The sequence below is a fragment of the Cyprinus carpio genome, chromosome A12, assembly GCF_018340385.1.
Source record: "Cyprinus carpio isolate SPL01 chromosome A12, ASM1834038v1, whole genome shotgun sequence".
Lineage (NCBI taxonomy): Eukaryota > Metazoa > Chordata > Actinopteri > Cypriniformes > Cyprinidae > Cyprinus > Cyprinus carpio.
The window spans coordinates 25,510,324-25,525,911 of NC_056583.1; the positions used below are offsets into that span (position 1 = coordinate 25,510,324).

At 36.6% G+C, this 15,588-nt stretch overlaps 1 protein-coding gene across 1 annotated transcript in view; it reads right to left on the reverse strand.

Moving 5' to 3' along the window:
- The window catches only part of LOC109053684 (disks large homolog 5-like), a 32,746-nt gene extending 17,725 nt beyond the window's left edge, over window positions 1-15,021 (reverse strand). The window contains 7 exon segments of the mRNA XM_042768086.1: window positions 523-835; window positions 910-1,169; window positions 2,907-3,090; window positions 4,913-5,056; window positions 7,099-7,252; window positions 8,625-8,693; window positions 14,357-15,021. Of these exon segments, the coding sequence (XP_042624020.1) occupies window positions 523-835; window positions 910-1,169; window positions 2,907-3,090; window positions 4,913-5,056; window positions 7,099-7,252; window positions 8,625-8,693; window positions 14,357-14,651 (1,419 nt within the window). The 5' untranslated portion in view covers window positions 14,652-15,021.
- Window positions 15,022-15,588: the final 567 nt, after the last annotated feature.

Consider the following 15,588-nt stretch of genomic DNA (forward strand, 5'->3'; position numbering starts at 1 on the left):
AACATCTAAATATTTAAATATGTACATAATTACTTTTATATTTGTAATGTTACTATTTAATTATCTATTAGTTATTTATATTATGATTTAAAAATTTAATTTATTTGAAATGTGAACATTTAGATTAATATTGAGATTAATAATTTTTAAAATAAAAAATTATAAACAGCAGAATTTAAATAAATATTTATTAAGTTAATTTTATATGTATATATAATTAATGAAATAATAGTAAAATACACTAAATTACAGAAATATTAAAATATCTACAAATTTATTTTTTAGATTTACAATATTAATATTTTTTTATTTACATATATATTTAATTTAAATACAAGTTAGTTGTTTAGATTAATATTTAAATAGTTTTAAATTAGTTATATAGTTAATTATTAAAAAAAAAAAAAAACCTTACATAAAGGACACACATTGACTTCTTGGATCACTTCTAAATGATGATTCAAATGCATGTGTGAATCTTTTGAATCGTTTACATGAACAGCTGAAAGGAGTGTGTTTGACCTGTCTGAGAGCCTCCATCTCCTCGCCGGCGACCCTCCTCTCGCTAGATGTGTTCTTGAGTTTGGCTTCGGCCACCTCCAGTCCGGTCTGCAGTTTGTCCACCTCCTTGATGACCTGATCTCTCTCGCTCATGATCAGCCTGTATTCGTTTAGCACCGAGTCTCTCTCCTCCTTCAGCTTCTCTCCGTCCTTCACGGCCTTCAGCTGCAGGGTCTTATATCGCGTGTTCTCCATCTGCAGCCGATCGGTTTCTCTCTGCAGCTCCTCGTTCCGAGCGGACGCCTTATTCAGCTCCTGCTGGAGACCCTCGAACCTGAAAGAGAGCAAGATTTCCTCCTAAGAGAGCTGAACTGTCTTGAATGATTGATTGGGGGGTGAGAGGAGTACCTCCTGACGGAGCCGCTGTACTGCTGCTGGAAGTGTAGCGCCGAGTCTCTCTGCTTCAGCAGAACGTCCAGCTGTTTCTGCAGACGCCGGTTCTCCTCCTCCATCTGCTCCAGGCGGCTCAGATCGGCGTTGTGGCTCGCCGTTTTCTCATTGTATCGTATCCTCAGGGCGTCGTACTCTTTCTTCATCCCCTCCAGCTTGTTTAAGGCCGTGTCGTACAGTTTATTCAGCAGGTCGGAGGAGCCGTTCTCCCTCATGACCTACAGAGAGAATAAAACACCTTCAGCTCAGGTCAAACTGAATCCATGAGTAACTTTCCCGAGAGAGAGCGCAGCATCACACTGAGGTCAGACGAGTCCACAGAAAACCAGAGAATCATCAAATTAAACATGTACATGTATAAAATAATATAATAATATAAACATCATCATTTGAATGGATTGTAAAAACACAAATGATTCTACTAGTCATATTATCATTTCACATTTCATAAATATTTAAAATTAAAATCAAAAATAAAGAAGCATAACATCTTTAATTTTGTATTATTTATGTACTATTTTTATGAATATTTTGATATTATCTTTTATTTATACTATTATTTATTTTATTCAACTATTTATTATGTATACTATTTAGGTTATTTTATTTTAATTTTTATTTCAGTAATTTAAGTAATTTTAGTGCTTCAACTTTTATATATTACATAATAATATTTATATATTTATTTAAATATGTATTAGTTATTTGGATTAATATTTAAATATTTAATTTGTTTATAATAAGTTATTATTACCTTTTTTATCACTTTTAAAAAAGTCCCCCCCCCCCATAAAAATAGGTAGCTTTAGTTCAGGTTTATTTATTTATTTCCATATTTTAAGTTTAGTGATTCAACTTAAATGTATCAGTAAACTCTTCATTTTTAATAGTTTCAGTTTTGTATTATTTAATAAATGCTAATTTATTAATATTTTGAATTAGCATTTAGATTTTCAATATTTTATTCCCAAATATTACTATTTTTTTTTATAATTTTGTTAAGTGCTCTTGAAATTTTTTATATATTTTATTCCCAAATATTACTATTTACGTTTTACTTTTTTTTCTTTCTTTACTTTTAGTTCCACTGTAGTTAATTTATTTCACCTCAATGTCAATTAACAAAAATGTTTTTTTAAGATTTTAGTTAATGATAATAATAACCACAGAATATAAAGGACTTTGGGTTGCATAATCTAGCAAGAGATTAAATCTATTTTATTAAATACTGAAATATGATTCTAATTAAACAATTTACACACTGCAGAGAATAGTGCATCTTAGATATCAGCTGAATATAATATTTATTCTAGTTACTGAACTATGATAGTCAGCAGGGCTGGACAATATATCAAAAATATGCACATGATATTTGCTGGTGCTACTTTAATATGCTTTTTATTTGGGAATAAACTTATTGAACTTTGCGAGTATGACAGCATCACAAAAGAACGAATTTAGTAGCAAAATTTAATGGTTAAAACTGCATTTGTGTTTGCAAGTTCAGCTTACTTTCGTGAATTAGTTCAAACGATCCACTTTAAATGAACGAGTTTTTAAACAAACAAACTGAATCGGTGATCACCAAGTCTCTGCATGCAATTTTTTTAAATATACATTTATGTAAATTACATTTAAATAAATGTTGTTTATTACAGTTATATTGATGCATATAAATATTTTTTTTTTTTATAAAAATATTTTTTAAATATTTAAGAAAGACACTAATTTTTTAAATATTTAAAAAAAACTTTTTTTTTTAAATTCATTAACTAGAGTGATTAGATTATTCCCCAAAATGCCTCATTATTCATGTAATAAAGCATGAATTTATACATCTGTACAGTCGGAGGAAATCTAATGGTTCTGGATCTGGGATGCAAAGTTAAATTCCTGAGCAGGACACTAAACCTCATCACGCTCCTCAGAGCTGTGTGTGTGTGTGTGATCTGTACCTGTTGCTGCTGCAGGCGCATGTCTGCCACCTCGCGCTGGTCGCTGTCATGGATCCGGCGCAGCTCGTCGCAGGTCTGCTGCAGCTGTGAGTGCTGCTGGAGGAGCTGAGAGTAGTTCTGCGTCATGGCCTCCATCTCGTCCCGCAGCTGCGTCTGTTCACCGACCGCACGCCCGTGAAGAGTGCTAAGAGACCGAGAGAGAGCCACGTGCGTTACTGCATCAGTGAACAGAACAACTAATTAAGATCAGTTAAATGTGCCAGATAAAATCATGACAATGGAAAAGAATTTACAGAATGAAAATTTGCACTGAATGCTCTGCAGTGAATGGGTGCCGTCAGAATGAGAGCCCTAACAGCTGATAAAAACATCACAATAATCCACAGCACTCCAGTCCATCAGTTAACATCTGGAGAAGACAAAAGATGAGACAAATCCAGCATTAAGACGTTTTTAACTAAAATACATAGAGTCCATAATCCATAATAACACTTCCTCCAGTGAAAAAGTGCATCTGCTGTTGTCTCTCACATCAAAATCCAGACACATATTAGTTTAGAGCTGTTTAAACGCTGCTTGATCTGTGCAGATTTCTCTCCTGATTCACACCAGAACACTTTTTCACTGGAGGAAGTGTTATTATGAATTATAGACTCAATGTATTTGAGTTAAAAGCGTCTTAATGCTGGATATGTTTCATCTTTTGTCTTCTCCAGATGTTAACTGATGGACTGGAGTGCTGTGGATTACTTGTGGATTATTGTGATGTTTTTATCAGCTGTTTGGACTCTCATTCTGACGTCACCCATTCACTGCAGAGCATCCATTGCTGAGACACTGATGCAGTGCTACATTTCTACAAACCTGATGAAGAAACAAACTCATCTACACCTTGGATGACCTGAGGGTGAATACAATTTCAGCAAATATTCATTTTTGAGTGAAATATTCTAAGGCCAAGGACATGGTTCAGTTCCCAGGGAGCACATACATAACTGTTCGGCTTGTCATTTGTGAATGCTCAACACAGCAGGAGATCCAATTCAATATAACAGTCATTTCAAATTAGACTGAGGGGAAAGTGAATTAAACTAAAGCAGTGGGTAATCTCAGATGAAGATGGACATCTCTAATCTGTGCTGTGTGTTTGCTTCACCACCAGATGTTAGCTTGACTCACGGCAGCCAATCAGAGCCTTCCACATCACGCTAATGAGCACATAACGCCGTGGGCCGATCCTCTCATATACAAACCCTCCTGTTACCCACCGCTACAGCAGCACAGACAGCGTCTGGTGTTTGCTGAGTTGAAGGAAGTGGAGTTCAAATTAACAATATTGGACACATTCAGTGGTTGATCAATATGAATTTTGTTAAGGCCAATGTTGATATCTTTTAGAGGAGGCTGGCTGATGGCCAATATGAAGCCAATATATATGATATTACAGCATTTAATTTAAATACAATGAATAACGATTGCTGCAATGAAACTGTAATTTATTTTATAAAATTTCTAAATTAGAAAAAAAAAAAAAACAAAAAAAAAAAAAAAAATATATATATATATATATATATATATATATATATATATATATATATATATATATATATATATATATATATATATATATACACATTTTATTTATAAAAATATTTTTAATATATTTAATATATATTAATATATAATAATAATTATTTTAATTGATAATAAATTATATAATAATAAATAAATAATAATTATTGTAATTGATAATAAATACTATATAATAACAACTTCAGACAGATTTATGCTCAAGCAACTTATTCTGTATTATTTTTCACAATTATAGCAACAAATATGAATGAAAAGCATTGAGAATCATATTTTTTTAATATTATTACTGTCAAAATAAAAGCTGTTTCCTACCCTCATATATCGGTCGACTACTAGACATGTTATGAGTTTCTATATGGTTAGAACAAATGGACCTCATAAAAGTTAAAAATGCCCTGATAATCAGCACTCACTGGTAGTAATCGGCGTCTCTCACGGCCTCCTCGCATCTCTTCAGGGTTTTGGTGTGCTGGTTCTGCAGAGACTGCAGGTCTGACATGGCCTTCATGCACTGCAGCTTCAGACGCTCGTAATCGTGACCCGGCTTCACACTCGGCCTACACACACACATCATTTCTGAATCATTTCATTGGGAAGTTTCATGGAGATCACACACACACACACACGCACAGTAAACCTCAGTGTGCATTTTTCTTCAGGCTCTATCAACATTCAGGTGAAGAGACACAAAAACAGAGTAAAAGCCTGATTTATGAAATAGTAATGAAAGTAAACATACTTTATTTATACACATAAAGCACTCTGTCCCATCTCACGCTCACGTACAGATAAGAAAAGACGGACTGTCTAGCAGGGTTATAGTGTTTGAAAGACTGAAACCAACCACAAGAAAGATCTGAAACCTCCAGTTGCCATAGCTACAGTTGCACTGACAGTCTGAGATATGTTTCCATAGCTACAGTTGCACTGACAGTCTGAGATCTGTTGCCATAGCTACAGTTGCACTGTCTGAGATCTGTTGCCATAGCTACAGTTGCACTGTCTGAGATCTGTTGCCATAGCTACAGTTGCACTGACAGTCTGAGATCTGTTGCCATAGCTACAGTTGCACTGACAGTCTGAGATCTGTTGCCATAGCTACAGTTGCACTGACAGTCTGAGATCTGTTGCCATAGCTACAGTTGCACTGACAGTCTGAGATATGTTTCCATAGCTACAGTTGCACTGACAGTCTGAGATCTGTTGCCATAGCTACAGTTGCACTGACAGTCTGAGATCTGTTGCCATAGCTACAGTTGCACTGTCTGAGATCTATTGCCATAGCTACAGTTGCACTGACAGTCTGAGATCTGTTTCCATAGCTACAGTTGCACTGACAGTCTGAGATCTGTTGCCATAGCTACAGTTGCACTGACAGTCTGAGATCTGCTGCCATAGCTACAGTTGCACTGTCTGAGATCTGTTGCCATAGCTACAGTTGCACTGACAGACTAAGAACTGTTGCCATAGCTACAGGTGCACTGACAGTCTGAGATCTGTTGGCATAGCTACAGTTGCACTGACAGTCTGAGATCTGTTGCCATAGCTACAGTTGCACTGACAGACTAAGAACTGTTGCCATAGCTACAGGTGCACTGACAGTCTGAGATCTGTTGCCATAGCTACAGTTGCACTGACAGTCTGAGATCTGTTGCCATAGCTACAGCTGCAGTGACAGTCTGAGATCTGTTGCCATAGCTACAGTTGCACTGACAGTCTGAGATATGTTTCCATAGCTACAGTTGCACTGACATTCTAAGATCTGTTGCCATAGCTACAGTTGCACTTACAGTCTAAGAACTGTTGCCATAGCTACAGTTGCACTGACATTCTAAGATCTGTTGCCATAGCTACAGTTGCACTGACATTCTAAGATCTGTTGCCATAGCTACAGTTGCACTGACAGACTAAGAACTGTTGCCATAGCTACAGGTGCACTGAGAGTCTGAGATCTGTTGCCATAGCTACAGTTGCACTGACAGTCTGAGATCTTTTGCCATAGCTACAGTTGCACTGACAGACTAAGAACTCTTGCTATAGCTACAGTTGCACTTACAGTCTAAGAACTGTTGCCATAGCTACAGTTGCACTGACAGTCTAAGAACTCTTGCTATAGCTACAGTTGCACTGACATTCTAAGATCTGTTGCCATAGCTACAGTTGCACTTACAGTCTAAGAACTGTTGCCATAGCTACAGTTGCACAGACATTCTAAGATCTGTTGCCATAGCTACAGTTGCACTGACATTCTAAGATCTGTTGCCATAGCTACAGGTGCACTGACAGTCTAAGATCTGTTGCCATAGCTACAGGTGCACTGACAGACTAAGAACTCTTGCTATAGCTACAGTTGCACTTACAGTCTAAGAACTGTTGCCATAGCTACAGTTGCACTGACAGTCTAAGAACTCTTGCTATAGCTACAGTTGCACTGACATTCTAAGAACTGTTGCCATAGCTACAGTTGCACTTACAGTCTAAGAACTGTTGCCATAGCTACAGTTGCACTGACATTCTAAGATCTGTTGCCATAGCTACAGTTGCACCTGCAGAGATGTGTTGCCGTAGCTACAGTTGCTGTGTTTCTGTGTTACTGTACCTGCAGTCATCGAAGGTGGTGCCGGGCGAGGAGAGGGCCAGTCGCTTGCGCAGGTCGTCTCGTTCGCGGGTCACCTGTCTGAGCTGGAAGATCACCGTCTCCAGTTTCTCGCTCATCAGATGCTTGTCCAGGTGTGCAGGAGGGGGCGAGGATGCTGGGATAGATAGACATGAGTATCAGTAAATAAAAATGACAACGAATATATAAGCATTGTACACTATGTGTGGACTTTCCTACTGAAGAGGGAATTTGTAGGCAGGTGTAGAAGCACAGAGCTTTCAGATGCAGATCAGGCCAGACATGTACGGTTCATAAACTTTTGCTTTCAGTTTGAGAGTCAGCTCTGCTGTTCATACAGATGTTATGAATAAACAATGATTTTATCTGGGCCACTGACGACCCGTCCCATATCTCTCACTGCACAAAATAACAGAGCCGTCTGTCTCGTTTTAGATGTCTAATGGACAGCAGCGTCTCTCAGCTGGTGTCTGAGTTCACTCTGTGTTTTTCCCAGTGAGTCCCAGATTTCTCCGTTTCGCACCAGCAGGATGTCAGAAATATGTGCAGCGCTGTAAATCATACAACGCCATTGAGTTTGTGAAAGACGTCTATTATGCATTTATTTGATCAAAAATGCAGTAAATTGTGAAATATTATTAGAATTTAAAATATCTGTTTTCTATATGAATATCTGTTAAGCAAAAATTAATAACATTTAACAACAAATCTATTTTCACCATCATTACTCCAGTCTTCAGTGTCACATGATCTTCAGAAATCATTCTAATATACTGATTTGCTGCTCAAGAAACATTTCTGATTATTATCAATGTTGAACACAGTTGTGCTGCACAATATTTTTGTGGAAACTGTGATACATTTTATTTTTCAGTAATCACAGATGAATAGAAAGCTCAAAAGAAGCATTTCTTTAAAATAATGTAAATAAATTTCTTTACAATCATTTTTTAACAATTAAATGTCCTTGCTGGATAAAAGTATAATTTTTTAATTACTTAAAATCTTACTGACCTCAAACTTTTGAAAAGTAAACATCTAATCCTGATTCAGAAAATAATATAAAATAGAATAATATAAATATAATACATTTATTATTAATATTATTAAATAAAAATATAATAAATATAAAAAAACAGGTTAAAAAAAAGAAAAAGGTAAGTAAGATTTTTAATGTCCAATTTTAATAAAAATTCTAATGTGTGCAGACTTAAAACAATCCAGGGTAAAAAAAAAAAAAAAACATAAAACACTGTTTGCAATTAAATAAATATTTATAATATTATAATTTATCAAAGAAAATGAAGCCTATTTTAAGAGGATTAAGACTTTTTGCACTGTGACATTATTTCCACAACAATTAAATGCATTTCCCTCCCAAAAAAGTCATTTCTCATTATCGCAATGCCTAAAAACTAATAATATTACAGCTTGAAAAAAGTGAGATGCAATATGACGTTTCTGTAAGATACCCTTGCCTCGCAAACACAGACCCTGACAGAACTCACCGACGCTGCTGAGAGAACTGCTGCTCTCCGAATCCGACGGCATCGCAGACAGAACGCTGCACGTGGAACCTGAAACAAACAAACAAACATCAACATTTCCTCCAGCCTCAGAGAGTGCATGAAATCTGTCCGGCTGCGTCTCAATCTGTGTGCATCAGTGTATGCTGAGCACGAATACAGGCCTGATCCTCTGAACCTGGAGACACATGAATCAAGTTTCAGCGCGCTGGAACAACGTTAACAATGAACCAGCCTGGAAATAGCTGCCTCTACACTTACTACACGAGACACACCTGTGAGAACGAGCGGACATCTCTGCTTCCCTCTGAAGTAAACAGCGCAGTCTAAGACACACAGAGGCCTCCAGCTGTATCGGAGTAACTCGAGCTGGTAATTGGGCTTGAATGGAGACTCAGTTTCTCTCTCAGGACGGGTCTGTTTCTTTGCTCGTCTTTCTTTCATTCCACTCCAGAGCAGCCCATGTGCTTCATTTATTGATTATTCAAATTATTTTGAAATTCAGTCAAAAGTTTGGAAACATTATAATTTTTAAATGCTTTTAATAAAGTCTCTTCTGCTCACCAAGGCTGCATTTATTTGATCAAAAATACTGTAAAATTGTGAAATATTTTTACAATTTAAAATAAGTGTTTTCTATGTGGATATGTGTTAAACTGTAATTTATTTCTGTGATGTGCAGCTGTATTTTCAGCATCATTACTCCAGTCTTCAGTGTCACATGATCTTCAGAAATCATTCTAATATTCTGTTTTGCTGCTCAAGTATTATAGGTGCTGAGTTATTAATAATGGTTCTTATTATAGTCAATGTTAAAAACAGTATTTTGTGGAAACATTTTTTCAGAATTATTTGATGAATAGAAAGTTCAAAAGCATTTACTTGAACTAGAATATGTTTTTACTATCACTTTTGATCAACTAAATGTATATTTGCTGAATAAATGCATTAATTTCTATTAAACACACACATACCCCAAACATTTAAATGGTATTAAATTCATAAATATGAAGCAGCACAACTGTTTTCAACATTGATAATAATCAGAAATGTTTCTTGAGCAGCTATTCAGCATATCAGAATGATTTCTCAAGATATTCACAAAGTAAACATCTATTTTAAATTCTAATAATATTTTGAGCACATAAATGCAGGCTTGTGGAGTAGAATAGACTTAAATCATAATGCATAATCCATAAAATGAAAGCCACTGGGGTTCAGTGTCGCTTTGGACCCCATTGACTTTCATTATTCGGACAAAACTTCAAGACATCTTTTGTGTTCTGCAGATGAAAGAACGTCATAAAATATAACAGTTTTGACTGTCAGCACTGTGATGTCGGTACAGGCAGTATCAGACATGTTCTGATCCGGTCTGATGCGCCGTCCACCTGCTGCCACCCATGAGACGCTGACAGAATTAGCTCCAATCAACACACGCTGGAAATACCACGGAATATTTACCCATAACCTTTTTTGCAAGAGAAAGAACTGTGCTCATACATGATTTAGATGTTTCATTCCTAACACACCCATGCTTTACACTGTTAAAATATGCAGGGAAATAATTAATACATCCGAGTTAATTAACACCTGAAGTTAATTATGATCGTCAGGTTTGAGAGGTGTGACATGGCTCAGTGTTACTATAGCGACGGATCCACACAGAGGCTGAGAGGAACTGGGTCAACAGACGGGAAAACAAGCAGACTGTGAAGTGATGCTGAACGTGCGCAAAATATTGACTCCTCAAAGTCTGATCCTAAACCGACTCATCTAAAGAGTCTGGATCTGAATCGATTCAACCCAGACAGAGCTGTCACGGAGTCTGCACCAAAACTAGTACAATTTCATGAGTCTCAGCACCAGTTTCAGCACTAAAGAGCGATTTTATTCAACTATTTAAAAGTAAAACATATTAAATAAATTAAATGGGTTAACCAGTGCTGTTTTTGTTAACTACAACTAAAACTATTTAAAAAGAAATAATAATAGTTGAGTGAAATACAGCTGAAATATATAAATATTAAGCGAAAAACTGAAATTAACCATGTTGCCTTGCTAACTAACTGAAATAAGTCCTACAATTACTAATTGAAATAAAACTAAAAATGAAATTAAAACTTTTGAAATATTTCAAACTAATAAAAACGACAAAAGCACATAAAATTGGTAAAAATTAAATAAAGAATAAAACACATATAACGTATAGATATAGTATATAGATATACAATATTATTAATAACTTTTAAATATATATATAAAAAATAAAATATATAAAATACAATATGAATATAAAAAGAAATGCCAATTCAAAATATTAATAAAAACTATAATATAAATAATACTAAAATAATGGAGTAAATTGTAATGCTAATAATAATAATAATTAAGTAAATAAAGCCTTAAAGGATTAGCAAGCAGCCTTAATTAAACATGCTTCAGTAATAAAACAAAAAATAGAATAAGAAATTAAAAAATGGTACGTTTATTAATCTGCATTCACACCCCAAAATGTGAATCTCAATAGGGACTGTGCTGCTTGTAAAGCTCATATAGCATCATCTGTCATTTAAACTACTTTTATGAAGCTAAAATTATTCCGTTATGCCATCACACTGATAAACTGAACACTGTTCAGGTATCTCATGACCTTTTTATGATAAAATATTCTCCAGCATGTTTTACAATCAAAACAATGCAGAGAACAAGTCAATAAGGACTGCAAATATTCTGACTATAATAGAAAAACAATTATTCTGGGTGTGTAAGGACAGGACGTTTTGTGTGTGTGTGTGTGTGTGTGTGTCCTGTCTGACATTTAAACCGAGTGCATGAAGCTTGGCAAAGTACGGACCATAAACTGGACTTCTATTTAATTCTCTCCCACTCACACAGCTGTGAGCCGGACAACGGAAACTTGGACCTGACAGAGAAAGGCACTCAATCTGTTGAGCCCTCTCTGTGTGTGCCAGACGGCATGCTGGGTAGAATCTCTATGTCCTTCATTACTCACAGCCCTGAGAAACTGACCCCTCTATATCAGCAACTGGACAGAGTCATGACGGCTCATCTCTCCAGACCAGCTCTAAACTCGGCTTCCACATGGGGCTTCGTCACAGCCCGGGACTAATCCACTGATATGACCGGAGTTTAGAAGTATCACAACATCTCAAACGCTGGAGAATGAGGAAGAGAGTTTGTTTCTTCATCGAAAAAGGTTTAGAGAAATGTAGCATTGCATCAGTGTCTCTGCAGTGAATGGGTGCCGTCAGAATGAGAGTCCAAACAGCTGATAAAAACATCACAATAATCCACAAAATAATCCACAGCACTCCAGTCCATCAGTTAACATCTGGAGAAGACAAAAACTGAAACAAATCCAGCATTAAGATGTTTTTAACTCAAATACATAGAGTCTATAATCCATAATAACACTTCCTCCAGTGAAAAAGTGTTCTGGTGTGAATCAGGAGAGAAATCTGCACAGATCAAGCAGCGTTTAAACAGCTATAAACAAATATGTGGCTGATTTTGATGTGAGAGACAACAGCAGATGCACTTTTTCACTGGAGGAAGTGTTATTATGGATTATGAACTCTATGGTATTTTAGTTAAAATGTCATAATGCTGGATTTGTTTCATCTTTTGTCTTCTCCAGATGTTAACTGATGGACTGGAGTGCTGTGGATTACTTGTGGATTATTGTGATGTTTTTATCAGCTGTTTGGACTCTCATTCTGACGGCACCCATTCACTGCAGAGCATCTATTACTGAGACACTGATGCAGTGCTACATTTCTCCAAACCTGATGAAGAAACAAACTCATCTGCATTTTAGGATGTACATGAGGGTGAGCACATTTTCTACACATTTTCATTTTTGGGTGTTCTATTCTTCTAAACATGTTTTTTTATTTTAAAGAATCTCTGGTCAGGTTCTGTTTTGAAAGGTCTTCTTTACTGCTAAACATCAATGGTATTTCGCTTCTGGAGCACGGCAGCTGCTCTCTATAGGGCTTTTATATAATTAAGGCCATCGGCTGGCCTACTACGGACACAATCACTCAGGACCCGATTTTGTTTATAATTGATTGAAGCACAGCTGATAGAGCCCAGAGCGACGGGACACATCAGCGAGAGAGGAAATGATCAGAGACTCTGACAAATTAAGCTAAACAGACCCCCACTGAGGTCTATATTGACGACCATCATAGATCTCTAAGTTGTCTAATTGATCGGTGACGCTCCATTTAACAGACAGACTGTAAATGACTCTTTCTTTCAGTCTGTCTGGAGCAACATTACTCACATGTGTTTCTGTGTCGTCCAATCAGGTTCCTGTAACACGGGTTTAATGGCTTTCTAGGTAATGTTATTTGATCCAGCATTAAGCTGTATTATTTTATAGTCTGCGGCTATTTCTGGCTTACGGCTAAATCCTTGCACGTCTGATGAGTTTTTCTGGCCGCAGGAATCTTTGAAACATCTGTAACACATTTACTGTACGATGTTTCACGCGGCAGATTTACACAACAGGTCGGTCGCAGCTTTATAAAGCCTTACGCACCGGCGGGTCTGTGTTTTCTAGAAGGAAACACATGAGGTGAACATCTCAGCATCTGTCTGACCACATCCAGCGCATCACAGACCACGAAACACACGCCAAACCGCTCTATTCAAAGAATGAACGCTTCTGACACACTCAACTAAATATTATATACAACACATACTCTCAGTGATACCAAACATTACATGTGTCCATACAACACTATCTGACATGCTACAACTGTTTTAAACAATATTATAAACACAATTTGTGCATGATAGTAGTTTATTCTACATGCAGTTTTTATGATTTTATATACATTTAGAAACAATTTTGAATATTCGTACTTAAAAATTGAAGAGTACTGCAAAAATGCACATAAAATATAAAAACAAACAGATTCATATGGATAGAACGATAGATGGATGATAGATAGATGGACGGATGGATGGATGGAACGACAGATAGAACGATAGATAGATGGATAGATAGATAGATAGATAGATGGATGGATGGATGGATGGATGGATGGATGGATGGATGGATGGATGGATAGATAGATAGATAGATGGATTTATCAAAAGAAAAAACTATAAAAATATATAACGACAAATACATAAAAACAAACAAACAAAGAATGGATGGATGGAATAAATAAATAAAAATATATATATATATATATATATATATATATAGATGGATATATATAAAAAGAAAGATATAGAACAATAGATAGATAGAACGATAGATAGATAGATAGAACGATAGATAGATAGATAGATAGATAGATAGATAGATAGATAGATAGATAGATAGATAGATAGATAGATAGATAGATAGATAGATGGATGGATAGATAAATATTAAATATTCATATTTATATGTGTGGCATATATTATTAGATTTATATATAAGCATCAGATTGATAGATAGATAGATAGATAGATAGATAGATAGATAGATAACTTTTAATCTATCTATTACTATATATTATACTGTTTACAGTGTATACAGTTGTTCTAGTCAGAAACCAGACACTTCTCTCCACTGCTGGACGGACAACCAGCTAAACTAAACCAAACTAACGAGGTTTAACTAGTAAACTTTACTAGAAGGTTCTGAAAGTTTCCTCTCTCAAAGAGCCGAGGCTCGGTGCAGGTTTTACCCGTGTTGTGGTGGTTCTCCGCCGGCAGCAGAGCGCCGAGCAGCACCGGCTGGGTCTTCTCCAGAGCCCAGCAGAACTCCTGGAAGTGGTCCCGGTCCTTCTTCTCCAGCAGCGTCTTGAGGAGCAGCAGGACCTTCTCTGCGCTGCCGGAGCAGCTGGTGTCGAGCTCCGCGCGCTCGGCCGGGCTCAGGCTGCCTGACTGGGCCAGCAGCTCCAGGACCCGGTCCACATCTGTCACGGACTCCGACAACTTTTGCTGGCACTGCTCTAACAACTCTTTGTGCTTGGGATCCATCACAGCCGGTCCGGCCGCTACAGAGCGACACAAAGCGCGGAAAACAACGAAGCTCCTGTTAAAGAGTTTTTTGTGTGAAATGGAAAGAAACGAGAAGCCATATTTGCGACTTTGGGAGACTCCAACGGTTTTTTTCCCCTTCTTCTTCGGCTCCGGAGAGTCTCACATCTTTGCCAGCTCTCGGTTTCAGATCGTTTGACGTTAGTCTGACGCCGCTCGTAACTTTAAATCGCTTTCGATCATTTTAGATTTGTTCTAAACTTTGACAGTTTATCACAAATTATCTCCGTAACTCCGATGATCTGAGGCGCGGCGGAGCTCCGCCATGACTCCACAACTCCGCAGCTGCTATCATCTGCCAATCAAAGCTCAGCAGCGGGAGGGAAACGGAGAATGGGGCGGGGCTCCCGCCTGCCAATCAAACCGGTTCAACGAGAGGGGAACGAGATAGAGGCGGGGCTCCTGCGTGCCACTCAAACCCGTTAAATGGGAGGGGAACCCGCGAGGGGCGGGGCTTCCGATCAAACACACCTAGGCGTTCGATTTACAGATGAATACAAAGTAACAAAACAGTTTCTTTTTTGTGTTTTGTTTATATATTTTTCCTGATGTCGTTTCAATTACAAAACAATGACTGTCTGACTAAAATAATGTCCGAATAATAATTTTATGAATGATAAAATTGAAAAACAATACAATGGAAATTAGTTCAGATTTCTAATATGAAAAACAAACACATTACATACACACTAAATAAACATATTAAATTCATGAATCTAAAACTATTTTAAATTACATTTTTATGTTTGTACTATTTAAAATTTTATTGAATGATCTGATGAAGGCAAAAAAAAAAAAATGGTGGGATAAAATATAGTTGTATATATAAGGTGCATATGTAAATTTTAACCTACATCCAAGGTCAAAATCAGAAAAT